The 27274-nt window shown below is 44.9% G+C and overlaps 1 protein-coding gene across 2 annotated transcripts; it reads right to left on the bottom strand.

Moving 5' to 3' along the window:
* Positions 1-1551: 1551 nt before the first annotated feature.
* IL20RB (interleukin 20 receptor subunit beta) lies at positions 1552-23777 on the bottom strand. 2 transcript variants are annotated; one of them, XM_083627814.1, is made up of 7 exons: positions 23427-23777; positions 17389-17509; positions 15138-15328; positions 11486-11610; positions 6507-6657; positions 5833-5975; positions 1552-4922 (listed from the first exon to the last, which is right to left on the bottom strand). In XM_083627814.1, the coding sequence occupies exons 1-7, from the start codon at positions 23479-23481 to the stop codon at positions 4797-4799; spliced, it is 912 nt and encodes a 303-aa protein (XP_083483940.1). In that variant the 5' UTR covers positions 23482-23777; the 3' UTR covers positions 1552-4796. The 2 variants fall into 2 exon arrangements, with proteins under 2 accessions (XP_083483940.1, XP_083483939.1); XM_083627813.1 differs by having other exon boundaries at positions 5833-5978; positions 23427-23674.
* Between the last annotated feature and the right edge of the window lie 3497 nt (positions 23778-27274).

Raw genomic sequence — 27274 nt, forward strand, 5'->3', positions numbered from 1 at the left:
GCAAACGAGCAGAAGTGTGAGCTCCCCTTTTTCTTCGCCATTTTAACAATGGATGGCAGATCCTCCCAAGGGTCCCTATTTTCCAGGGACACTCCTGGATTTCCAGAAGTCGTCCGAGTTTCTGATTTGATCCTGGAATGTCCCACTTTCCCTTTGTTGTTGTTTAGTCGTCTTCGACACTCCGTGACCCCATGAACTAGAGCATGCCTTGGAAACACTCACTGTCTTCTCAAAGCTGTTCCTTTTTTATGTCCATGGTGTTTTCTTGGCAGAATACTGGAGTGGATTGCCAGTTCCTTCTTCAGGTGGATCACATTTAATCTAAACTCTCGGCTATGACCTGTCCGTCTTGGGTGGCCCTGCATGGCATAGCTCATAGCTTCTCTGAGTTATTCAAGCTCCTTCGCCACGATGTCGCTATTTTCATCAGATAAATATTGGAAGGTATGGAGTTATCCAATGCTTGAGATATTTGAAGGCAGCTCTGTACAGTGGTACCTCGGGTTAAGAACTTAATTCGTTCTGGAGGTCCATTCTTAACCTGAAACTGTTCTTAACCTGAAGCACCACTTTAGCTAATGGGGCCTCCTGCTGCGCCTCCAAAGCATGATTTCTGTTCTCATCCTGAAGCAAAGCTCTTAACCTGAAGCACTATTTCTGGGTTAGCAGAGTCTGTAACCTGAAGCATATGTAACCTAAAGCATATGTAACCCGAGGTACCACTGTATAGGGAAGTTCTTTAATGTTTAATGTTTTATTATGTTGGAAGCAGCTCAGAGTAGCTGGCACAACCCGGTCAGATGAGCAGGGTATAAATAGTAAAATTATTGTGATGGAATAGGATGTCCCTATTTTCATCGGAGAAATGTTGGAGGGTATGGGGCGGGGGCCTAATTAGGAGCAGAATTTGCCACAGCAGATGGGGCAATATTAAAGAATTAGACGCTGCTGAGCCACACTAATTGTAATCTAGTCCAGCATCCTGTTCTCAACAGTGGCTAACCAGATGTCTGTAGGAAATCTGCAAGAGGTACTTTCATCTGAATCCTCCCAACATTCAGCTTCACTGAATGTTTATGGGTTGTGGTGTCATGAGATACGAAAAACTTTGGGGTCCACTTTCCCCATGCCATGCATGATTTTAATAAACTTCAATCATAATGCAGTAAACTCCAATCCTCACATTTTCTCTAAGCTAAGAAGTCCCAAATGCTTTATAGGGGAGTTGCTCCACCCCCTTAAAAGTTTTCCAACTCTACAATATCCTTTCTGAGGTGAGGCAACCAGAACTGTACACAGTATTCCAACTGTGGTTGCCCCATATAACAGCAACTCCTTTCTTAATGATCCCTGGCATGGACTCTGCCTTTTTCACAACTGTTGCTGCGAAAGAGAACACTTGGAAATAACAAAACTGAGGACTTCAAACAAGTTGGAGAGGATGAAGACTGCTACCAGGGCTTCTATTAAAAAAAAATCTACACATTCCCCAGCACTATGAAGTTAAACATATCGTCTCTTCTAATATATGTAATAACTTTGACCACACCATTATAATGCCACATTGAATTTTATATGCTTTCTGTGTTTGTGATATAGGTCAGATGTATGTTACAGTCACGCAAACAGATAAGATTTACATACAGATGTTCCATGTTACAATTAGCCAGTGACAAACAATCTACATATGCTGTGCTTATGTTTTTTATTAGGTCCAGGTTCCAAAAAATCATTACAAAATTTAATAAGTAAACTACTTCTTTTCCCAGTAACGTAAATGTAAAGGACCCCTGAACGACTCTAGGGTTGTGGCTCTCATCTCGCTTTACTGGTTGAGGGAGCTGACGTTTGTCCGCAGGCAGTTTTTCCGGGTCATGTGGCCAGCATGACTAAGCTACTTCTGGCGAAACCAGAGCAGCGCACAGATACGCCGTTTACCTTCCTGCTGGAGTGGTACCTATTTATCTACTTGCACTTTGACGTGCTTTCGAACTGCTCGGTTGGCAGGAGCTAGGACCGAACAACGGGAGCTCACCCCGTTGCGGGGATTCGAACCGCTGACCTTCTGATCGGCAAGCCCAAGGCTCAGTGGTTTACACCACAGCGCCACCCACGTCCCAGTTGCCAGTAAGTTATATTCCTTCAAAAACCAGCTATCAAACTAGAGAGGAAGGCTCACAGTGGTTCTGCTCAGGATACTTTACTCCTCTCTTTTCTTAACTACAGAAACTACAACTGCAAGGAGTTGAAAGTAAGGAGCCACAACCACTGTTTCCCGTAATCTCTCCCTGAAACTGATAAATTTCTGTCTTTTTGCTGGACAAAGGTTATGTGAAATTCATCCACTGCAGTTTTTCCTTGCATAGGTAAGTAGTAAAGAACTTGGTTAAATTTCTACATTTTTGTTCAGCTCTTAAAAGGGACATAGGTTTTGCCAGGGGAAAATGTGGCAATCCTAATCTAGTTTTGTAACATCATCACTTCACAGTCTGGTTATGTCAGATTTTGCTGTTCGGCTGAGTTGGGACTGCATTAAAATTCCATGCCAAGATAATTAGGTGCTCTGTGTTCTTTTCCCTGTCCCCACCCCAATCCTATGCATCAGCATTGCTGTGTTACATGATATCTTCCTGCACGCCTTATTACTGGCATAGCACATCTGAGGACTATAAAATATACATGCAAAACATTGTTTTGCTTTCCAGATATCTCTATATTTTATGGCTAACATCGGGAATGCATAGGCTTTTACACAGCGTTGCAGTACTCAGGATACCATAACTTTTGTAAGGTAACTTTTTGAACTTAAGTAGTAATCATATGTAACTACATAAAAAAAATTATGCATGTTTCAGTATTTAAAAATATTTTCCAAGCCTTCCAATGCCTTGTATAGTTAAAAAAAAAATCCACCAAAATAATGCAAAACTTGTTATATGCCTTACTTTAAAACCTGGCCCAGAAATTGAATGTTTTTCAAGCAGCAAACTAGTTCCACAGCAAGTGATTTAATCCATTTAAGTAAGATGTGGCCAAGTTTAACCCAATCAGATTAGGCACTGGAAGTAAACAACTTTCAGTAAGTTAGAACTGAGCTGGAAAAGCACAGTCGTTCCTGAATGCAAGGCAGACAACCCATGTGTTGTTGAATTCTGTGTAAAATTCTGAAATGCCTACATTAAGTGAGGACCTTCTCTCATTGAGCTAGTTCAAACATAATACTAAGCCATAGTTTAGTGTAACAAGAAGGAGCCTCAACAAACCTCAGGTTTGTGCACCTCTCTTCCAGTGCAGACATGAGGATGAATTTGGAAGCTTTTGCTTATATTTTTTTAAAAATTAAATCACGTGCACTAGCGGAAGAAGGGGTGTGTGGTAGGTGCGGCTTGCCTGGGTGTCATCCCTGAGCGGGGGTGACATTGCTGCAGGTGGCGCTCGCCACGGGTGCCGGAGCAGCTAGCTCCGCCTCTGATCACATGTTGCCCAAACCTGACAATCTGTGGTTAAACAGTGCTGAAATAAGCAGGACCGTCTTAACCATAGGCACCAGGCTCTCAGGGGCGCCAGGCCAAGAGTCTGGGGCCCAAGAGTTGGAGTCCGGGGAAAAGCCCACCCGTCGGTCGGAGTGCCACAGAGGGCTCTTCTGCTCTGCGCCGTGAGTTCGGGAGCAAGCAAGCTAGCCAGTGAGGCACTGAGGCGACTCTGGGCAACCAGGGGGGTGGCGGGCAGATCTTTGCACCCCGGCGCCGCATATGCTTAAGATAGCCCTGGAAATAAGCTAACTTGAGACTGTAGTTTAAGAAACGGTCTTATTACAAAAATCCCAGAGTTAAGGTTAACCGTAGCTTAGGGCTATGATTGAAAAATATATGTGATAAATATTTATTCGGGTGAGAACTTTGACTAGGAGGAACATAGGAAGTTTCCTTGTACAGTGGTACCTCAGGTTAAGTACTTAATTCGTTCCGGAGGTCCGTACTTAACCTGAAACTGTTCTTAACCTGAAGCACCACTTTAGCTAATGGGGCCTCCTGCTGCTGCCGCGCCGCCGGAGCACGATTTCTGTTCTCATCCTGAAGCAAAGTTCTTAACCTGAAGCACTATTTCTGGGTTAGCGGAATCTGTAACCTGAAGCGTATGTAACCTGAAGCGTATGTAACCTGAGGTACCACTGTACCAGGTCAGTCTTTTCCAGTATTGTCTGCTCTGGCATTCAGGATTTTTCACACCATCTTCTAACTGATCCTTTTAAACAGAGGTGCCAGATATTGCACTTAGAACCTTCTGACTCAAAACATGTGCTCTAGCTGCTACCGCTAAGCTACAGTCCGTCAATGAATTCGAACCTGCTGCTCCTTACTCCTGTTCTGCAAAATCAACATGGATTTGAATTGCATCTCCTTCTAGCACTGCACCTTTATGTTAAAAAGCAAACCCAGCACATTGTAATCAGCCCAAGGTCTTTTAACTCTCAGCTAAGCAGATGATGACAAGCAGCTAGGATCACAGCCTCTGTGGCTATCCATGAAGCTTGGCTGCTGTTCTCTGTCAGACAAGGATGAATGGGTCGGCTCCAGCCCCCTCTGCGAAACCCTCAGTGCGGGAACCCGTCTTGCTGGCCACATGATGCCTTTCCCTTTGAAGAAAGCAAATCCTCAATTTTCTGTCTTTGTGTTGTTAGGAGAGGAAAGCTACCTGTGTGTGCACTGTGTGTGTGTGTGTGTGCCTTACTTGGAGAGGCAAAAAGGAGAGCAGCACTGCAGTCTCATCTTGCAGATTGTGTCCTTGGTGTGATATTAAAGAGTTTCATGAATCCACAAGCGGAGAAGCTCTTCAGGGGGTAGCACTTGCACAGACTCATCACATTTCTCCGTCTCCTCTTCCCTGTAATTTAGTAGCCTAGCAGGTGATTCTGTTACTTTCTGGAAAAGAGGGGGGGGGGGAGAAAAAAAAAACATACAGTAATGGGGAAAAGATGGAAGAGCATTTACTTCACCACTGCAGAGGGATGGAGGTACTGGGTTAGTATTGCAAAGCTCAGTGTTCAAAGCAGTGCTCAGGGCTGTAGCCATAAGAGGGCCTGTGTAAGTCTGATTCTCTTAGGCAGAAATGAGGAACCTGGCTTCCTCCAGTTGTTTATGAACTTCCATCAGCCCCAGCCAGGTTGGCCAATGGTCAGGGTCAGGGGTAGTGGAAGCTGGACAGTTTCTCAAGGGCCACAGTGTTGCCCACCCCAGCTTTAAGTGATATTCCACCCTGCTTTTTAATTTTAAAAGTTAAGTATCTAGCCCTCTTCATGGTGGCACTACGAGGGGAGAAGAGCACAGGTAGGGTTCTACCTGATAGCTCACTAAGTTGCTCCAGTGTTGGGTTCAACAAGCACAAAGGCAAATATAGTTACATAGCTTTAAACACATTGGGCTACCTGTAACCCTTACAGCATTATCCCTTCATTTACAAATCCGAGTACCTCAATGATCTGACTTTTGTCATTTCAAGGTTATGTGCACATTCAAAGAACATGCCCCCCTACAAAGAATTCTGGGCAATGTGGTTTATCCCTCACAGAATTACAATTCTCAGCAACCTGTAACAACAATGCCCAGAATTCATTGGGGGGGGGGGGAGAAATGTGATTTTAAAAGGTATGGTCATGTGTCTGCAGCCAGACTGATTGCAACTCTTATGCATTCTAATAACCTGCCCAGGTAACAGGCACAGTATAAGCGCCAAGCTTCAACCCATGGCTTTTAAAAGCAGGGCACATCTATCTTTTCTGGAAGTGTTAAGGCACAACCTCAATACAGTACTCCAAACCATTTCTTATCTTACCAAAGTGTCCGGCAGGCTCTCGTTCGGGCAGCAGGAATACTGGCAGATCTGACATGTTTTCCAGGCAACCCAAAGAAGGGCCAGAAGAGTCACAACAGAGATAACCAAGAAGAGTGGGGCGAAGGTGACCAATATGGCTTTGCCTGCTGGAGACAAAAAAGAGTCTGTAGTTGCTAAGAAGGCAGAAAACCACAATGAGGGGCTCTGAGGTGAAAAGCATCTGGGAATTGATATAATTGCCACTGCTGCACATTGTGTTTACATGGCTTTGCACTGTTCTGAAGAAGAGTAATGTGAAACAGTGAAGTAAAGGGAAGCAGTGCTCCCTTTCCATTATGGGATATTCCGGAGCCCGTATAGAGTCCTTAAGTGGGTTCTCTATCGGTAGGAGAAAATAACAGAGGCCAACCAGAGTATATTGAGAAGCAAAGCGGCTAGTAAGCCTGATCTTTATTCAAGGAACTGTTGCAACAGGGTCCCCACTCACCACATGCAGGAGGGAGGAGAACCCTGAACAATGGTACGCAAGCCCTTATATAGACTTTTGAAATCGCCCACCCTGTAAGTCCAACAAAGGTATCACAAATGTTCAAGTTTTTATTAGATTTATCTGCCCTGGCCCCCCAGCAGTGGAGAACCATGTCTGGAAAGGAGAGTATCTTTGTTGTTCTTACCTTCGGCCCTCACACACTGCACCTGGCTGAAATTGCTGCTCCGGTTTATGGCTTCAACATAGGTCTGGGCTTTAACACAGTATTCAGTACCAGCTTCCATGGTGTCCATATGTAAGGTAGTGCTGCTGTCTTTCACCACTTTGCGATACACCTAGGGTGAAATCAGTTGCATTTGATCAGGTAATGGGAACATATAGCTCAGGCGTCCCCAAGCTTTGGCCCTCCAGATGTTTTGGCCTACAAATCCCAAGATCCCTAGCTAACAGGACCAGTGGTCAGGGATGATGGGAATTGTAGTCCAAAACATCTGGAGGGCCAAAGCTTGGGGATGCCTGATATAGCTGTCCAGACTAGAGACGGAAAGTTCTGTGAATTTTGGTTCTCTTGGGTTCTCATTTTGCCAGTCTGAAATGCACATTTTATATTTTAAAAAATCTTCATGAAAATTCAGCATTTAAGCACAAATTCATCCTATTGAACTTAATTTTATATGCAGCACAAACTAATGTACAAACACTTTCCCCCTAATATAATGTATTTTTGTATGTTATTTTCACTGGTGTCTTTGTTTTTATGCACACTTTTACCTAATCTATGCATTTTTGTAAAAATCATTTGGAGAACATCAGAAAATTCTGATAAGAGCAAATTTTGAAAGATATCTATGTTTCTGTTCACATGTTGTTTTGGAATGCACAAATTTGATAGATTCTGCTTTAAATGCATACTGAATGGAATTTCTCCTCCATCCCTACTCCAGACTTTATTGCATTACAACTTCTATCATCCCTGTTCATTGATCGTCCTGATTTGGGCTGAGGTGAGTTGGAGTCCAACAACACCTGGAGGGCCACAGGTTCCCCACCCCTATATTTGATTAACTGGTCTGTTCTTTGCTTTGGCATGAGATCCTGTTTGGTCACCCACTCTGACACCCAAATATTAATGAACTCCATTGCTAAACAAGAAGAACCACCACAGCCCATTTCTGTAATGCAGCCAAACGCCTAAGACAAGGTGCACAAATACTAGAGCCAAAACAAAAACTGTTCACAAATTTGAAAATTCTGCAAGATTTCAGAATGCAAATTTGGCTTTTTGAATTTCTGGTTATTTTCGCATTTTGCTTTCAGATACTTTCAGAGGCACTCATTAAAAAACCGTCTCAGGGAAATATAAATAGGAATGTCTGCAAGCAAATTCAAGTTAGATCTCCCCACTCCCCACCCCTTTTATTTCTAGGCAGTTGTAAGAAATTCTGGGCAATTAGGGAGTTGTAGGAAGTTAAATTGTTATAGTACAAGACAACTGAAATAAGAGATTAACCCAGGTTCCATTGTATAGGGAAGGACCAAAGGTTCTGAAAGCTACCAAGTAAATTGTTTTCTGATTTCTTTGTAGGTAAGCTGAGCAGCTGCCAAACTAGACATTACTTCAATTGCATAGATAGCAACAATGTCTTTTAAAAAAATGTAATACTAGACTTCCGGGTTGGCGCCATCGCCGAATGGCGGACTCCCTCCGAGCTCCGGAGGGAGTCTGCTCGGCAGGGGCTGGGTTCTACCGCACCGGCGATGCGGGGACCCTTAGAAACCACGGCCACGGAGGCCGTGGACATGGAGACTCGGCTTGCACCGTTAGCGCCCTCCCGACTCGTGAAGGAGCCTTTTTAAAGGCTACGGATCGGGTGCCGGGGAGAAGCGTGGTGCCTTGAGTTCTCTGCTTCCCCTGCTGAGCGAAGCCGCATGCCATTCGGCGGAGAGCGCTGACTTCTTCCATTGAAAATTCGGACTTTTCAACAACAACCCGTGAGTAAATTTGGAAATCGGGTTCAAAAGGAGGAAAAAAAAATTTTTTTTTCGAATTGGATACGAGCGGGGGGGATCCAAAAAGGAAGTCAGTCCCCTCCCTATTGTAAACTTTCCAAAACAAGGACGGGGAAACCAAGACCCAAAAAGGCTTGCATTGCTGATAAAAATCCAAAATTTCACGATGGGGAACTACAAGAACTGTGCTGGAGGAGGAACTGGAGAAGGGAAACGCAACCCCCCCCCCTGGGAACCGGGGTGACTGAAGAGAGAGCCTGGTGAAAGGAGTCGGAGATCTTGACAGCTGTCAAAATAGCTGTCAAAGTCGAAAAGCGGAGTGGATTTTATTATGAGAACTTGGCTGGTTAAATTTGATACAATTTGCTACAACTTGTTAAAATTTGGATACAAAATGGCGAATATGGATAACAAATTGACTTTTGGATTAGAGGAAACAAAGATACAACAATCCCCCTTGAGGAGTTTCGGGACATTACAAGGATTGGGAAAGTGGAAAAACACCAATGGAACTTTACAGGACTGGTTATCTTCTGGGAAAGCTGCAAAACGGAAATAACATCTCGTCTTCAGGGTGTTTTCTTTTTTGTTTTTTTAAAGGAGACAATAGATTTTTCTATTGAAGAAAGGAAGGGACTGAACGTAAGGTTTTGCCCCTGAATAACAACCATCCCTGCAGACTTACCAAACTTTCGAACTACAACGTTTTAGCAGCGGAACAAAGGGAAATCAGACTACAACCTGGAAAGAACAATGGAGGGAGTTCTATTACAGTTTTATTAAAGACTGAAGTTAAAGTTTTGAAAAATAATGATAATAATAATAATTTTGATTTTCAAAAAAATTTATTTTTAATTTTAAAAAAGAAAAAGCCAGCAAGGAGTTGGGGAAAAGTTGTGATTTATGGTCTTAAGAATTCCAGGCAGACACCAGGGGTTGATGGTCAGGGGGAAATTAAACCGGGGACAGGGGGGGGAGAACTAAAACTCCAAAGGCTTGCCAACTTGGTTATTTTTTGCTGAATTGGTCTATTATTCATTATATTTTTTTTATTCTCTACCTTTTCTGTTTCTATTATCTGGGGTGCTTCTTTTATTAAAAAATGGAAATTGTGGAATGACATGGGGTGGGTCTTGGGGAAAGAACACTGGGTTTTTTTTTTTTTTTTTTTCTTTTTTTTATTGTAAAACAAATTAAGTTTCAATTTGAATGGGGAACTTGTTTGGCCAACAATATGAAAGGGGAATATGGTAGGGGTGGGGGAAGGGGGGAGTCCCGTAAAGTGATATTTTTTGTATTTTTGAAAAATTTTAATAAATATTATTTAAAAAAAAAAATAAAAAAATGTAATACTAGGTTAGTGGAAGAAGCAATTTTCACCGGGATAGCAGAGTGTAGGGAAGGGAAGGTTTAATCCAAATTGAACTTTTTTTCTAAAGCTAACTGCAGCAGGGCATAAAGGTAAAGGTAAAGGGACCCCTGACCATTAGGTCCAGTCGTGACCGACTCTGGGGTTGAGGCGCTCATCTCGCTTTATTGGCCGAGGGAGCTGGCGTACAGCTTCCAGGTCATGTGGCCAGCATGACTAAGCCGCTTCTGGCGAACCAGAGGAGCTCACGGAAATGCCGTTTACCTTCCCGCTGGAGCGGTACCTTTTTATCTACTTGCACTTTGATGTGCTTTTGAACTGCTAGGTTGGCAGGAGCAGGGACCGAGCAACGGGAGCTCACTCCGTCGCAGGGATTCGAACCGCCGACCTTCTGATCAGCAAGTCCTAGGCTCTGTGGTTAAGGTGATTTTAATTGAGATCATTGCCCTTGGCCCTGGTACAGAAGCTCCAGCTGGGGCAGAATGCACTGGCCAGACAGCTGATGGGGGCACATGGCTGGCAACATGTGATACCATTGTTAAAACCTCTGTACTGGCTGCCCATCTACTACTGAGCCAGCTTCAAAGTCCTTGCATTAATTTCTGTTTCACTGCGAAGGAGCAACTGAGAAAGCCTCTCAGTGCAGGCCCTTGCACTTTTTGCAAGCTGATCTTTAAACTTATTGATAAAGAGTCTTTTAAGACATGCAGATCCCTGAGCTTTCTGCACCTTGGGTTCCACAACTGAAAATGTCATACCCTGCGCCACAGCCATTCTGACCTCCTATGGTGATTAAATATAAAACAGATCCTCCGGTTTATTGTTGTGGCCAGGCAGACTCACTGAGAGAAGGCCATCCTTTAAACAGTCTATTCCCACTTAGGATGTTTGCATCACAGCAAGTAGGAATCAAATAGATTGCATACACCATCAGGCAACAGTATATAGCAAGAAAAAAAAATGGAATTTGGAAGGACTAAAGTGAAGTCTCCTTGTGGATCGTTTTCTGTGCTCCTCCATCATAATAACGTTCAGAGTTTTTGGCCGAGCTTCAGGATAGCCTAACCTAACTTCTAGACCAGGGATGTGGAACCTGTGGTCCTCCAGACATTGATGGTCTACAACATCTCTGATCATGGCCTATGCTGGCCAGGGCTGGTGGAAGTCCAATAACATATGGAAGGCCACGACTGGCAGAATCCGAGACTTGGGAGAAGAGGTGGTGGAGGAAGACTGGAAGAAATTTAAAGACTATCTTCAGAAATATTCTAAAATTAATGAATGTTAAAATTATGTTCGGATTGGCAATAAGTGGTATTCAGCAACAAAAGTTAATAAGAATATGCAAAAATGAATTGATAAATGGATGAAATTATAGAGAATATGTTATGATATAGAGTTAAGATAAATGAAAGAGGGTAAGGATTTGCTGAATTGATTATGTAAATGGGAATACAAAAAGGGGAGGTGTGAGGAGGTCAAGGAAACAAGCAAATGAGCTTAAAGATATCAAAAAATGGATTTGTTTTTTGTATTTTGTACTTTCTTTTTTTCTTCTCTATGTATTTGTGTAGTTTTTGTATTTTTCTTATTTTTTGTTTTTCTTTTATTCTGTAAATCTCTGTTTTTTGTAAAACCCTAATAAATATCTTTAAAAAAAAATAATAACATATGGAAGGCCACAGGTTCCTCATCAATGCATTTGATCTTGTCCATGTAATGCAAGAGAACTTTCTTCTCTTTTGTTCCTGCATTCTCAGGCCATATATAAGACCAAAACTTACCTTGTGCCCTTGGCCCTTCTTCCAGTAATATATCCAGAATTCAAAGGCAGGTCCTAGACGCTCAAGTTCCACTAGCAAATGATATCCATCAGCTGTGACGGTCAACATAGGTGGAATGAGGGAGGCTGTGAAAATGACAGAATCATATCCATCATGGGACCATACATGAATCTCGCATCCCAGCTCAGGAAAAACAAGGATCAATATGTTGTGGAACAGCCTAAAGCAGGGGCCCACAACCTTTTCTGAGCCTGGGGGAACATTTGGAAATCTAAGAATCTGTTGTGAGCATCACAAAACACCCATTTCATAGAATAAAAACTGTCAATGCTCAGGAACCCCACCCCACAAAAAGCCCCTCAGCCCAAATACCTATACACATCCCCAAAACAAAAATCAGACAATAAGAAAAAAAAACAGGCAACTTCCAAAATAGGAGCAACATCCCTTACCAAAGAAGAAGAAAAAAGACAATTATACACACTCCAAACAAACAGAAAAAAGCAGGCAAAGCTGCTGGTGGTGGTGGGGGGGGGAATGGGATGGGACAGAGGCTTTATGAGGAAAAGGAGGTAAGATGGCATTTCTGGATGCTTACAATACGCTTTGTAGCCAGGCACAGCATCACCTTGGTTTAAATAACAACACCCTGCAATATAAATAAATAAATAAATAATGGAGGGCAGAGAGGGACCTTGGCAGGTGCCCATGAACACCATATTGGAGGCCGCCAGCCTAATTTGGAATTTCCAAAATGTTCTGAACTTAAAAGGAGATCAGATGGGTATTTGGCATATACTCATTAAGTATCTCCCCTCCCCACCCCAATGCTGTGGTCCTAATCAATCTTACCCTTCCTCAGTTGATCTGATTAAAAGAGAGAGAGACAGAGAAGAGAAGATCCATTCATGGATCTCAAACATTTCATCTGCTTTAGTCCTTACAGTGCATTCTGTGCAAAATTTGAATTCAGTGCAGCTTATCTCATTTGTGGCCCCAGCCCATGGAATGTATAGTATTGCCCAAAGTGATCCACTTGAGCAGAAGCTTACAGCTTTATGTTCAGTGCTGATGTACTGAGTTTGTGAGGTGCTCTCATGCTGATGCACAAATCTTTAGGTACCATCTTGAATCTGTCATCTGTTTTCTCCGATTCCTTCTTGTTTTTCTAGTAGAAACCCCTCAGGGCTAAGTTGGGAGTGGAAACTGGATTCCACCATCAGGGCCAGGCATTTAGCAATCTTGCATAGACTTGAAATGTTTCTTGGGCTGCTGAGTTATCAGTTTTGCCTGCAGGCGTCATCTACAGTAATAGTACCAGCAATAGCTACAGAAGAAGGAAGGACAAACCAGTTCTGTCTAGATTCGAAGGGAGACTATACCATCCAAAATACAGCGTGCCTTTATGAATTGCATAGAGAATAGTAATTCAGGCAGATAGAATCAGAAGCATCTGACCAGCTTGTACTCTTGAATTTCACTCCTACACATCAACTGATAAAGAAAAGGGAGCCCTGGCTTCCTTTCCAGCTAGGGCAAAAAACTAAAAGTAAGAGTTGAAAAATGCTGCATCAACTGTCAAATTTTGGAAACAACTTTGTCTGCAAGTCACATTTTCTGAGCTGGAATCCATACTTCTAGATGATAATAATAATAATAATAATAATAATAATAATAATAATAATAATAATAATTTATTATTTGTACCCCGCCCATCTGGCTGGGTTTCCCCAGCCACTCTGGGCGGCTTCCACAAAGACCAAAAATACACTAATATGTCATACATTAAAAACTTCCCTGAACAGGGCTGCCTTAAGATGTCTTCTGAATGTCAGGTAGTTGTTTATCACTTTGACATCTGATGGGAGGGCGTTCCACAGGGTGGGCGCCACTACCAAGAAGGCCCTCTGCCTGGTTTCCTGTAGCTTTGCTTCTCGCAATGAGGGAACTGCCAGAAGGCCCTCAGCGCTGGACCTCAGCCTCCGGGCAGAACGATGGGGGTGGAGACGCTCCTTCAGGTATACTGGGCCGAGGCCGTTTAGGGCTTTAAAGGTCAACACCAACACTTTGAATTGTGCTCGGAAACGTACTGGGAGCCAATGTAGGTCTTTCAAGACCGGTGTTATGTGGTCTCGGCGGCCGCCCCCAGTCACCAGTCTAGCTGCCGCATTCTGGATTAGTTGTAGTTTCTGGGTCACTTTCAAAGGTAGCCCCACGTAGAGTGCATTGCAGTAGTCCAAGCGGGAGATAACTAGAGCATGCACCACTCTGGCGAGACAGTCCGCGGGCAGGTAGGGTCTCAGCCTGCGTACCAGGTGGAGCTGGTAGACAGCTGCCCTGGATACAGAATTGACCTGCGCCTCCATGGACAGATGTGTGTTTATTAGGTTAAATGTGCTGGCGGAAACTCACTTGCTCCAAACCCGTTTTTATTACGACCTCACATTTGTGGAAGGCTGAGCCATGGGATTCAAAACAGATTTTCCGCCTCAACCGTGGCAAATTCCATCAAATTAAAGCAGAGAACTGGGGAGAAATGCACTTGCTGTAATTCTCCACAGGAAAATCCTTAAGTCATTAGATCCAATGGTGAGGCAGCCCACCATTACATAGGCCCACAGGAGCCAAATCCTAGGGGCCGAGGTCTGTTCAGCCTACCACGACAAAATATCTGAGGGGGCCGGGGGGCCCTAAAGTTGATGGGCATTGCCAATCAAATGGTGTGCATGCACAGCATCATATGATTGATTATGCGGGAAAGCCCTTATCTCTCCCCTCCCCCAATATTTTAACTAAGTTGGCACCCTATGTAGGCCCCAACCTGTGTACGTTCAATTGTTTCACACACACAGTTTTATCACCTTAATCAGGACCAAGTTTGTGGGGAGGAGTGTCCCACAGCAAAATGCTGTTGGTTTCCCAACTCAGTCAAGAGCTTACCTGCCGAGAGTGGCAGGCAGACTTGAGCTGCCATTCAGATTTCACAAAGTGCCCTGGAGTGATGCTTATATGTACATCGAGTGCTCCAGTGCATTGTGAGAAATTTAAAACTGCAACTCAAAGCTGCCTTCCTCAGCTTTGAAGGAGGAGAGGGCAGGGCATGAGTCTGTTTCAGTGGGATCCAGGCAGGTTTATAGAATCAAAGAATTGTATTGTTGGAAGGGACCCCAAGCCTCATCTAGTCCACCCCATGCAATGCAGGAATCTCAGCTAAAGCATCCAAGACAAATGGCCATCCAACCTCTGCTTGAAAACCTCCAAGGAAGGAGAGTCCACCACCTCCTGAGGGAAACCATTCCACTGTTGAACAGCTCTTAATGTCAGAAAGCTTTTCCTGATGTTTAGTCGGAATCTCCTTTTTGTAACTTGAAGTCATTGGTTCCAGTCCTACCCTCCAGAGCAGGAGAAAACAAGCTTGTTCCCTCTTCCATGTGACAGTCCTTGAGATATTTGAAGATGGCTATCCAATCTCCTCTTTTCCAGGAGAAGCTGCTCGGGTCCTGGCTAAGCTGCTCAATGGTGCCAGTTTGCTGACACCCAGGACTGACCTCAGTAGGAACAAGGTCCCCCAATGGGATCATTAGCACCTACCATTATTCTAAGGATCCCAGCGTGAGATGTGCATCACAGAGGAGCATGTGAATGCACTTACTTGTGACACGATTGAAGAAGCTGCTGAGAGTGGCCCAGTGCGAAGCCTTGGTCCCCACACCTGCCCTGACACGTAGATCGTACGGCACAGTGGCAGAAATGTCTTCTGTGATGTCACACTGAGTAACACTAATGCCCGTACACTCTCCAATGGGAATCCAGCTGTCATTGGCATAGTCTCTCTCATATTCTCTGAGGGGAAGAAGAAGAAGAAGAAGAAGAAGAAAAATTAGGGGAAAGAATGCAACACGCTTTGCTGAAGGCAGTGGTTCTTACTCATTTATTACATAAAATCTGTACACCGCTTGATTGTAAAGAAAACCTCCTCAAAGTGGTTTACAAAAGATGAAACAGTGAAATCGAGAAAAGATTACGACTCTGCTTTAAAACATGCAGAAGTTAACATACTGAAACAGATATTAAAATTACCTCAACCTTCTAAGCATCTGGGTAGGCTTGTCTAAACATGAATGTTTTTAGCGGGTGCCGAAAATAGTACAGTGAAGGCATCTGCTTGATATATCAATAGGCAGAGAGTTCTGTAGGCGCTGCCACACTAAACAATTGAGTTCTTACAAATGAAGAACAGGTATTATGTGTAGTATTGCCAATTCTGCCAACTGAAGCGGTCGGTTGGGCCACTGACCTACTTCACTCAATAATGTTGATGCTTATTGGTGGCAGCTCTCCAGGAAGAAACCTGGAAATGACAGGGATTGAACCTGGGGGCTTCTGTATGCAAAGTGTGTTACTCAGTTGAGTTATAGAAGACTGAGATCAAAGCAGAGTACAAATTACGCACTGTACACTTGAGGGTGACCCGCCCCACCCCGAAGCAAATATTCTGTGCACGTTTTAAAGAATATTTGTTAGGAACCCTCACACACATGTGTTGCAACGTGAATAGTCCCACAAGGGCAGACATGTCTGGTAGCAGATACAATTCTTTCCAACCTTCTCACATGGGCTAGTTTACTGCAACGCCACTTAATAACTATGGCTTGGGCCCAAGGACATGCATCAGAATGTCACATTAGGGTTATGTGGGGATAGAAAGGGTTGTATTGCTCCAAACTGGAAGTGGGTAATAACATTTTTGAAGGATACTTTGCAAGCAGAAACCTGGAAGAGGGAGCAAGCTGGGCTAGAACCTCTCTCCGCAATGTTCTACTTTTTTCTCACTTGCAGGAGTTTTGTTTTGTTTTTAACGCTTGGGAACATTCAAAGGCACCTCCTTTATTGTCTGGAACCATAGGCTGTGTGCACAACCCCATTTGCTCTGCATTCAGTACATTCCCACTTAGGAACCAGAGTACACACCACAACAGCCACATTCCAAATCTATCCTGTTGTTTCTTATGAAATAATGCATTTTGGTGCATTCCCCCACCCCCAAAAGAAACCAATTTAGATCCTTATTGAGAAAAAGAATGACGTGGCTGTGTTTCAAGTTGGTCGTGTGTACACAGCAATAGAGTCAACTTGACCACCTCAGAATATTTACCACATTATTCGGCTGAATGTGTGGGTTGGGCCTAGGCCCTACTACATGTTCCAGTCTGTGAGGGAATTTTGCAAGAGCTCAGCCAAAGGAGCAGGATAGGCCCTCTCTGATAGTCAACAGCTTGCATTGGCTTGGGTCATAAGATCCCTGCTGGGTCAGACCAAAGGCCTATCCAGTCTAGGTTCTTGCTCCTAACAGTAGCTAACCTTATGCCTACAGGAAGCCCACAACCAGGGCATGAGGGCAATAGGGCTATCCCACTGTTGTCCTCCAGCATCTGATATTCAGAGGCATTCTGCCATCATGACTAGCAACAGAATTTGCCTAATGGGGATTATCTGATTGATTTTTGATTTTTATTGTTATTCATGTTTTTATACCATATTTTATGCTGCTTTCATAATTAAGTGTTTTAAAGTGTTTTAAATTTGTTGTTAGTCGCCCTGAGCCCGGTTTTTGAAGCGGGAAGGGCGGGGTATAAATAAATAAAAATTAATATTATTATTATTACCCTTTTAAAAACATCAACTATATATTTTGGAAACCATAGTTTAATACTGAACGGTGTGAATAAGGTCCCTTCAGCTTAATTGGATGATCCCAACCCCGTGTTCTAATTATCCATTTCCTCACACCATGCATAATTTAAGACTCTTCTGTCTTGTCCTTTACATACTAGCCTAAAAAAGAAAGAAAGGTCAGCAGTGATAGTTACTCCATGTCTAGACTCAGTGTGAAGAAAAGTTACCCTTGAAACTCGACGGAATATTTTACAGCTGCTCCAGGCACCGTCACCGGGCTCCATACTAGAAAGTGCTTCATATTAGTGGACAGGATCGTGATGTTCCGAGGAGCTGGCAGTAACACACCTTTGCGTAGGAATCACCCAGCAACATGCAAAAAAGAGAGAAAACCAGAAGTTACAATTGGCTCTGTGAGTTATTATGGAGGAGCAGAGGTTACTGTTACCGCTGGGTTGCTCTGTCAACAGGATACAGACTGACATGCTCATGTCCAGCTTTGTCTGAGAAAGGTGTGGAATCCACTACCTTGGAGATTTTATATATATATATATATATATAAAAAGTCAAATGAACATCTGTCAAAGATGCTCTAGATCAGTGGTTCCCAATTAGCTAAATACTGCAGAATCCCTACTTTTGAAACTCTTGATATTCCTATTGAAGTTTTTGTTTTGTGAACGGGGTCCATGGACCACCAGGTGGGAACCACTGCTCTAGCTATTTGACACACTCTGAAAATTTGGGCAGCTGCCTATGTAGAAATCACACTTGTGTTTCAAAGATCAGTTCCTGTACATAAAAGGGCTTTTGCTTAGTTTCCCCCCGATTAGGGCTGCAGGGCACCTCCATCAGCTCTGCTAAGAGAGCATCTTTATCAGACCCTTAGCTGTCATCTGCCAATGGCACTCATTCCATCAGGCTACAGGAGAGGAAGAGATGGAACGGCAGAGCCTACCCTTCAACCAGTCAGCAATGTTTGGCTCCTCCTCTTCAAATCTCTCCATTCCAGCTGGTTGCAACAAGACATCTGTTACTACGAACTAGTGCCTGAACTCATTTTCTGTACTTGCTATTCCCCTCCTCCCCACCTTTCCTTGTGTGCATCTTAGATTATGAGCCTGAGGGCAGGGACTGCCTCATCACTGATAGATGCAAACTGCTCTTGGAGGCCTTTTTTCTTTCAGATTGAACTATGAAAGAAAAACGCTACTACTACGATGGCTGATAATGATGATGTCTAGACTACGGTTAACATTAACTGTGATCAGCGATATTTTTCTAGAAAAAGAAGTGCCAGAAATGAGTTCTAGTGAGTTCTGGCTGAAAAATCCCTGACTATGATTACCTTCAAACAAGTCGACTTGAAACCATAGCTACTGAAGCTGGCTTGTTTTATAATGTTCATAAGGAGGACTGTGCACATGCTTCACATGTGAAAGTTTAATTCCTGCCACCTCCAGGAGAGCATTTGCCCCTCGGTGTAAACAGCAGTGGGTGGATCAAAGGTTTAATTAAGGAGAAGGAAGCGTCCTTTGCACCTAACCATAATTTGCATGTCTGGATGACATGGATAAATATGGCTAATCAAAAGTAGAAGCTTCCTAACTCTGGGAGAGTGCAGCAGTATATTGTTATGGCAAGTGCCTTTTTGGTTAAATAATAATAATGAGGCGCCAGGGCTCATATCTTGATAAAAGCATTACAGGCGTCAACACAACATAGCTGCCATGGGCAGCAAAAGCAATAGGCGACTCGGTACCAGTGAGTACTGGTCACAGAAAAAGCACTGGTTATGGCTAATGGCTAAAACCAATGCTATTTTTCTTAAAATAAAAAAAAGAGGTGTGAGAACACACCATGAACACCTCCCTCATTCTCTTAGAATGGCAATGGCGCCCACCTGAGAGGTGCTGGAACTCAGTTCCGGCTGAAAAAAAGCCCTAGCTAAAACCAGACTAAAAGAATATGTGGGGAAATTTTGTTTCTCAAGGCGTAGGCCGGAAAGAAGGAGTCACCAAATCTTGTGTGTCACTTGTTTGAGGATTGAGTAGCCTGAAGGCCTTTCGTTACAATTCATTTTAACTTGGTTCCTCATGTCATATGCATGGGTCACATATTTCCCCTCAAACCTGTCTTCCTGTTTGTGAAGATACCACTTTTTCTTTTTTTTAGTACTCAAGGAGATATAGCTCTGAGGAAGCTCAGGCCAAGAAGCACATGCTGTCAGCTCCTTGTAAGAACCATCAATGGTCTGAGGGAACTACCTGGGCACCAGTACTATTCCCCGGGGTTACTTAAGACCTGTGTGACCTGAGGGAAGGCAGAAGTGATGAAGCCCAGGGGAAGAAGAACCTACCATCAGCTTTCAGTTGACCTGGGAGACTTTGGCCACTCTCCATTTTATAGGATTTTTTGTTTTTTGTTTTAGTGTTTTACAATTGTGAACTGCCTTTGGTACCTAAGCAGAAAGGCACCACATAAAAGAAATACATTATAGACCAGGGTTGTGGTTTTTTTTGCTCATTTAAGGTCCCCATCTTTTAAAGCAGTGTTATACCACTTTTAACTGCCCTGGCTTCCCCTGAAGAATCCTGGAAAATATAGTTAATTATATAACTTATTAATAATAGTAATCTCCCTTCCATCTCTGTCACCATGGAGAAATTATGTTAAATCTCTAGACTGAAGTATACCCTATGGATGTGAGCTTAATCTATAATGTAAAAGATTTTCCAAGTCTGTTTTGATGCAATGTGGATGACTGCACACAATACTTAACATCTGTGCATGTATTTGTCCTGGAAGACAGCACTCTATGCTTGATAATTGTTTTTAACTTTTTCAACAAAGTTTGTAACCACACCACTTTAAACAATCATGGCTTCCACCAAAGAATCCTGGGGACTAGTTTGTTAAGTGTTCTGAGAGTTGATATTAGGTTAAGTACAAGAATAACCTTGCAAATTTGTAAGTCCCCCCCCTTTTCCTTTTTTACACAGGTGTCTTAACAATTGTTATTCTTTTCATGTCTTATTTTACCTTGTGCACTTACTTTATACTAGGTATATATATTTTTCTATTTTCCAATAAAGAACATAACTCTTTAACAGGTTGTACTATAGAGGTATGGAGCAGATGGTATAAGAAACAAGCTTCCTCACCCTAAATCCTACTTCCTTATATACCACAATTTCAAGATAACTTATCAGTATCTACTATTCTTTCCAAAGCAGGGCTCCATCGCCTGCAAGACTGTTATGAAAACGATGTGCCACTTACAGAACCACAACTCCTGGAACACTTGAAAGATTGGCATGGGGTAACCACAGAGTCATGACACTTTATGAACATCTAACTTTAGCAAGCTCCCAGAAAGGCAGGGTCTGTGTGATATATCCCCTACTGATACAATCCCAGTTCTATTCACATACTACTATGAAACTGGTGTGAGAGACAGACCCTATAAGCAAACTGAAAGATTCTCAATGGCTTAAGATTTTATCCACCCATCCCTTTAGGTCTGTGTCTGCTAACATGATGGAGAATTCTTTGAGAGCGAATGCCTTTGGCTTTAAAAAATAAGGAAAAACATAAGCATCCTACACTGTACTGTATTAATTAACAAATAAAATGAATCTCACCAGCTGTGAATGGATAGACTATGTGCTATTGCTGTCTTAACATTTGTGTACATGTATTTATTTGCATAGGCACTGCTAAGACAGAAATCAAAGTTCTCAGGATGTAAGAGAAGTAGGGAGGGTCATCAAACCAATTTAAAAGGCCTGGGTAATTTTTACACCCAGTGCCAAAAAGTAAAACCTCCCTGCAGGGTGTTTTCCAAAATTGGAGTCAGTGGTGTCTGATCAGTGGACTAGGGGGACTAGGCTAGTTCCCTAAATGTTCCCCTGGCATCTCTTTCCCAAAGCCTGGGAAGCTTCTGCCCGGTGTAGGGAGGGAGGCATGATGCTCCAACAGGTCCAAGATCCCTTCTGCTACTTTCCCAAAGCCTAGGAATCGTCTGCCTGGCTTATGGAGGAAGGCACAATGCTCACATACATAGCGTCCTCTCCACAATTACCCTCACAAGCTGGCACCTCTGGCCCTAACTGTTCCCCTATGGAGAATTTCACCACACACCACTGATTGGAGCAACACCACAGAAAAGTCCCTCTCTTCAACCAAGGAGATGGCGAATGACAAGGCGGTCACAACATCCCCCCATGATGACAACTGCCCAACAACAAAAAGGGACCTGAGGTAAATAGAACTGAGACTAGCAGAACTATTGAAGAACATAGTGACACCCCTGAAGACAATAATCAGCGACCTGACCTCCAAAGTGGAGACCTTCACTGGCATCATCTCCACTCTAGAAAAGGAAAACCAGATCCAACTAAAACAAATAGAGCAACTCTGAGAGGAAAACACATGTCTGAAAAATACATTAGCCGATACGAATAGCCGCCAAGAAAGAGAAAGGATGGAAGCGAGAATTAAACTAGCAGACCTTGAAGATTGCAGTAGACGCTGCAATATCAGCTTCTGCAATTTCCCTGATAAAACAGAAGATCAAAACCAGGCTGATCTCATTGTATGCTGGCTAAAAATCACAATTCCAAATCTGAAACTTGAAGTAGATGATCTGGAAAGGGCACACAGAGCTCTAAGACCCACGCCGAAAGCCAATGCCCCTCCATGAGACATCATTGTGTACTTTACCTGCTACAAAAATAAAGAAGAAATATGGAACAATCTCAGAAACTCAACCAACTTCCAATATTGAGAAAACCGCATCCTGGCCTTTTAGGATTTATTGCAACAGACCCTAAACCAAAGAAAAAATCTACAACCATGTATCCAACGTCTTCAACAAGCAGGAATCAAGTACTGACTTTCGCCTCATTGTAACAACTGACACAACACAGCACATGGCCACCGGCATACCTGAAGCCCTGCAACTTCTGGAGAACCTCAGACTTAACCTTCCACCAGAATGGCAGCCATCTGACCCACCGAGCGACAACCAAGAAGAAAATACAGCTAATGATTGAACAACAGTCAACAAGAGAAAGAAGAAATAACAGAAACGACATGACAATGCAAACCAAGACAGTGAAGTACCAGTCATAGAACAGCTCCACTGAACACAGAACACAGGACTACAAACCAACCTCAGCTAAACCCACCCATCACAGATTGACAACCCTGCAACAACATCTACTGCCGAATTAAGCACCCAGAAAGCACCTCAAACCAATAGACTGGTGAAGCCCCCTCTTCCTCCCTCTTCCACCCCCCCTTGCTATCCACAGAGATTCTTCCCACATCAACACCTTCTTCTTTATCGATCACTCGTAGTAAGATTGTCTTCCATGAACACGGTTTTAACAGTGAGCCATAAATGACTGTGGAGGCCAATTCTGGATCCACATGTCCTTCCACAGTGGGGACATAGGTTTCCGTGTGGGAGTTGATCACGGTGAGGGTTCACCAAGCGTGCCTTCCTCTTAGCACATTTCTCCCTTTTGTCCTGAGTTCGAGTGTCTTCAAAGCCCATGACACCTTTGGTAAAGGCTGTTCTCCAATTGGAGGGCTCCCAGGCTAGTGTTTCCCAGTTGTTTCCCAGTTCATACTACATTTTAAAATTTGCCCTGAGAGAGTCTTTAAACCTATTTTGTTGACCACCAGCATTACGCTTTCCATTTTTAAGTGTGGAATAGAGTAGTTGCTCTGGAAGATGATAACCAATCCAGGTGACACTCCTCCATTCTCTCCAACTCCACCCACCCCAACACCCCATCCGCCCCAACAACTCCTCACCCCAACAACCCATCCCTCCAACACCCCCCCTCGCTGTAATGACTATACGCAAAAAATAAGCACACAAACAAAAACAGAACCCACCTCTCCATCCCCTTCCTCACCACATGAATACAAAAAAAATCAAAATATGCAGGTAAAAGGAAAACAGAAAAAGGCAAACTCATGCTAACTAAAACAACACTCCCACCCCAATAAAACAAACAGCAAACAGCATTTTCTAAGAATAAAAAGAAGGAAGGAAGGAAAAGTCCCTTTCTCCCTAGGACATATCTTAACAGATTTCACCAATTAATGTTACTTGGAGAAGAGTCTCATTTTAAGATACAGTATAAAGAAAATCTAGGCGATCTGGAAGTTACAGTTAGTTCTAGGCAATTTCCCCCCAGCTCCATGCCCCATCATTCTGAACCGGGATCAAACATAAATAACCACATACCTGACACAAAAAGTGGCATCAAAGAAAAGATAAAGGACCGGAAGCAAATTGCCATTTCACTCCAAATTAGGAAGTCTGCTGGGGTATGGCTGGCCCTGGCATTTTCTGTTCCTGGGCCAAGAGTCTCTCCATGTTCTGAGCTGAATGGCAACTTGAATGTTCAGTGCAGAATGCTGTTGCCGTTGCTGCAGCATGTAAACTGCTCCAATAGTCACGAGTGTGGCTGCTACTGGATCCTACCTTACACATGCAATTGCATTGCTCAGGAAGGTGTGGCCACAGGTAATTTAGGTTCTGTAACAGGTTCAGTTAATTTCATTTGGGTATTTTCCTACACTATAGGTTGAGCAATTGACCTAGAGAGAGAGTGAAAAAATGCTGGCTACGTTGGCTCTGAGATTAGGCAATCGACAACTTGGAGGAAAGCTCAGTTGCAACAACCAGATATTATCAAAATTCTGGAGTGAAAGTTGTTGTCTGAAGGCTTTGGAAACCCCAACAGTTGATATTTATTTATACCTGCTGTGCATGGGAAACTAGGCCACGTCTCCATTACAAATGGCCAAGGGTATAATGAAGACATCTGCCCACACCCAACTCTCATCCCACATAATTAACTTCCTGCTTGAAATATACTCAGAGTCGCAAAGTGATTTCATGCTCTTTATTCAGCTCATAGTGGTGAGGAGGAATGAATGAATGTCCCCTCAAAGTATCTGCTTTATATACATTATTTACACAATGGGCTGCACATGATTGGCTAATTCCGGAATTCTACTGTAAGCCAATCAGGTTGCGGATTCACTTCTATCTGGAGCATGATTGGGTGGTTCCTGCCAACCAATCATACTGCTGCATTGTTCTAGGAACAATCAGACTGCTGCCTTTTGGATCCTATTGTTCTAGGACCAATCAGACTGCTGCAGTTTGGATCCTATTCAACTCAGTACATAACACCCCTCCCCTCTAAGTTCCAGTCCTGCCCGGGAGGTCGCATTCATAGTCCTCAAGGTACGCCGGCGGCCTACGTGTGCGTTGCGGCCTGGGGTGTTCCCTGGTCCGGGGTTCAGGTTCTGGCTCGTGTTCCAAGGATGCTGGCTGTGATAGGGCTGTTTGGTCTGGCGCAACCGGCTCGCTCAGTCGTGGTTCTGGTTCCGGTGTCCTTTCGGCCTCACGGGTCCTCTCTGTATTTACTGATTCTGCCTCTCCTGCTTGCCCCTGCTGCTCTATGGGCCTCACTGCCCCACTGTTCCCTTGGGACTCCTCTGACCTGTCCTCCTCCTCCTGGTTTTCTCCTGGGAATCGTCGCCGTATCTGGTCGCAGTGGCGGCGCCAGCATTGCCCCCCATCTGTTAGCACCTCGTACGACACGGGGCCAGTGACCCTGGTGACTGTGGCGGGTACCCATGCAGGGCCTGCCCCAAAATTCTTTGTGTACACTGGGTCCTGGGCCTCGAAGGTCCGGGGGTTCCTGCCTTCCCCCACCACTACCTCATCCTGAGCTCTATCGGGGTGAAGGCGGTCCAATCTGATTGCAAGGCGCCGACCCATTAGTAGTTCAGCGGGGCTCCGGCCAGTCGTTGAGCTGGGGGTGCTGTGCTGTGCTAGAAGGAATGTGGCAAGGCGGTACTCCCAATCCCCTTGCGTCATGCGGCGAAGGGTGTCCTTGGTGGTCCGCACCATGCGTTCTGTTTGGCCATTGGTGGCAGGGTGGAATGGCGCCGAACAGATGTGGCGGATGGCGTTCTGCGCTGTGAAGGTTTGGAATTCTCCTGACGTAAATGCAGTCCTGTTGTCTGAGACGAGAGTGTCAGGGAGCCCGTGGGTTGCAAACAGCCTGCGTAGTACCCAGATGGTTGCGGACGTAGAAGTGGACGGTACCAGTGCAACTTCCAGCCATTTGGTGTAGGAGTCCACCACTATGAAGAATGTTTTCCCCTGAAAGGGGCCAGCGAAGTCCACATGCAGGCGTGACCATGGTGCTCGGGCGGACTCCCAGGACTGGACTGGGGCCCTTGGGGGATCTGGGCGGGATTCTTGGCAGGCCTGGCAGTGTTTGACCCAGGCCTCTATCTCTCCATTGATCCCCGGCCACCACACATAACTCCTGGCAAGGGCCTTCATTCTTACTACCCCTGGGTGTGTCTCGTGTAGGGCTGTGAGGACCCTTTTGCGGAGGGGCTGGGGAACAACGACCCTGCTTCCCCATAACAGGCACTCCTTGTGGGCCGACAGTTCATGTTTGCGGGTTGTGTAGCCGGCGAATTCTGGCCCGGGGCTGCTGCTGGGCCATCCCCTCCACACCCAGTCCAGGACCCGGGAGATGACCCTATCTTTCTTGGAATGGTGTGCAACTTCTTGTGCCTGAATGGGGCGGTCGGGAAGCAGCTCCAGGCTCATAACCTCTTGTGCAGGTGCTGGGTCAGGGCCTGTTTCTGGTAGTGGTAGCCTGCTGAGGGCATCTGCATGGCCCATCGCCTTCCCAGGGCGGTGAATCAGTGCATACTGGTAGCTGGCAAGGAAAATTGACCACCTGAGGACGCGAGGAGACAGCACTTGGGGGGTCTGCTTTTCGGGGGCAAACAAGCCAAGCAACGGCTTGTGGTCAGTCACCACGGTGAAGGGCCACCCGTACAAGAAATCATGGAATTTTTTTACTCCCTTCACGATTGCCAGACCCTCCTTGTCGATTTGCGAGTAGTTCTGCTCGGTTGCGTTGAGTGTCTGGGAAAAGTATGCCACCGGTACCTCTCTTCCATCCGGCAGTTGGTGTCCCAGGACAGCGCCAATGCCATAGGGCGAGGCGTCGCATGCTAGCACCACCGGCAGCCTCTCGTCGAAGTGTGCCAAGACCGAGTTTGAGACAAGCAAGTCCTTGACTGCCTGGAATGCGGCCTCCTGGTGCTGGCCCCACACCCAAGGGGCCCGCTTGTCCAGGAGTCTGTGTAGGGGCTCCGCTACCACCGCCTTGTGGGGAAGGAAGGAATGGTAAAAGTTCAATAGTCCCAAGAAGGCCTGAAGTTCAGTCTTGTTCTTGGGCGCTGGGGTATCACAAATGGCCCGTACCTTGTCCCCAGTCGGGTGGACCCCTTCTGCGTCCACCATAAATCCCAGAAAGTCCACCTGAGGCACTCCTAGTAGACATTTTTCCCGCTTCACCTTGAGACCCGCCGTCTGGAAACGGTGCAGAACGGTGCGGAGGCGGTCCTCAAACTCCTCTGGTGTGGGCCCGGCAATCAACACATCATCGAAGAAGGGGGTGACACCAGGAATCCCTTTAAGGAGAGAGTCCATTAGATTCTGGAATATGCCTGGTGCCACGCTGACACCGAATTGCAGCCGCTTTACCCTGAACGCTCCTCTGTGCGTCACAATCGTCTGTGCCTCTGCTGTGGCCTCATCTACTGGCAGCTGTTGATATGCTTGGGCCAAGTCCAGCTTGCCAAAAATTTTTGACCCAGCCAGGGTGGCAAGGACATGGCTGACCACTGGCACTGGGTATGCATGGGCCGTGAGGGCTTTGTTTATGGTACATTTGTAGTCTGCGCAGATGCGGACCGAACCATTAGGCTTGACGGGTGTGACGATTGGGGTTTCCCAGGGGGCATTAGGCACCGGCTCCAGCACTCCTTGCTCCACGAGTCGGTCCAATTCCTCGTCTATACGGGGTTTCAGAGCGAACGGGACCCGGCGGGCCTTGAGCCTGACCGGTCGTACTGCGGGGTCAAGCTGTAGAGCAATGGGGGGGCCCGTATACTGTCCCAATTTCCCATCGAAAACCCCCGGAAATTCCTTGCATATGGCGTCCACGTCCACTTGTAAGCTCGTGTGGTTCACCCCGGTGACGG

Source organism: Podarcis filfolensis (assembly GCF_964270895.1).
Source record: "Podarcis filfolensis genome assembly, chromosome: 8".
In the NCBI taxonomy this organism is placed as follows: Eukaryota; Metazoa; Chordata; class Lepidosauria; order Squamata; family Lacertidae; genus Podarcis; species Podarcis filfolensis.

What these genes read in the sequence shown, in the direction of transcription:
- IL20RB (XM_083627813.1), bottom strand. Translation starts at nt 23,481, where the DNA reads ATGGCAATTTGCTTCCGGTCCTTTATCTTTTCTTTGATGCCACTTTTT. An exon ending in AGAAGGGCCAAGGGCACAAG is followed by an intron (nt 6,658 to 11,485) that starts GTAAGTTTTGGT and finishes ATTTCACCCTAG; the next exon opens with GTGTATCGCAAAGTGGTGAA. An exon ending in GCAGTGTGTGAGGGCCGAAG is followed by an intron (nt 5,979 to 6,506) that starts GTAAGAACAACA and finishes TTTTGTCTCCAG; the next exon opens with CAGGCAAAGCCATATTGGTC.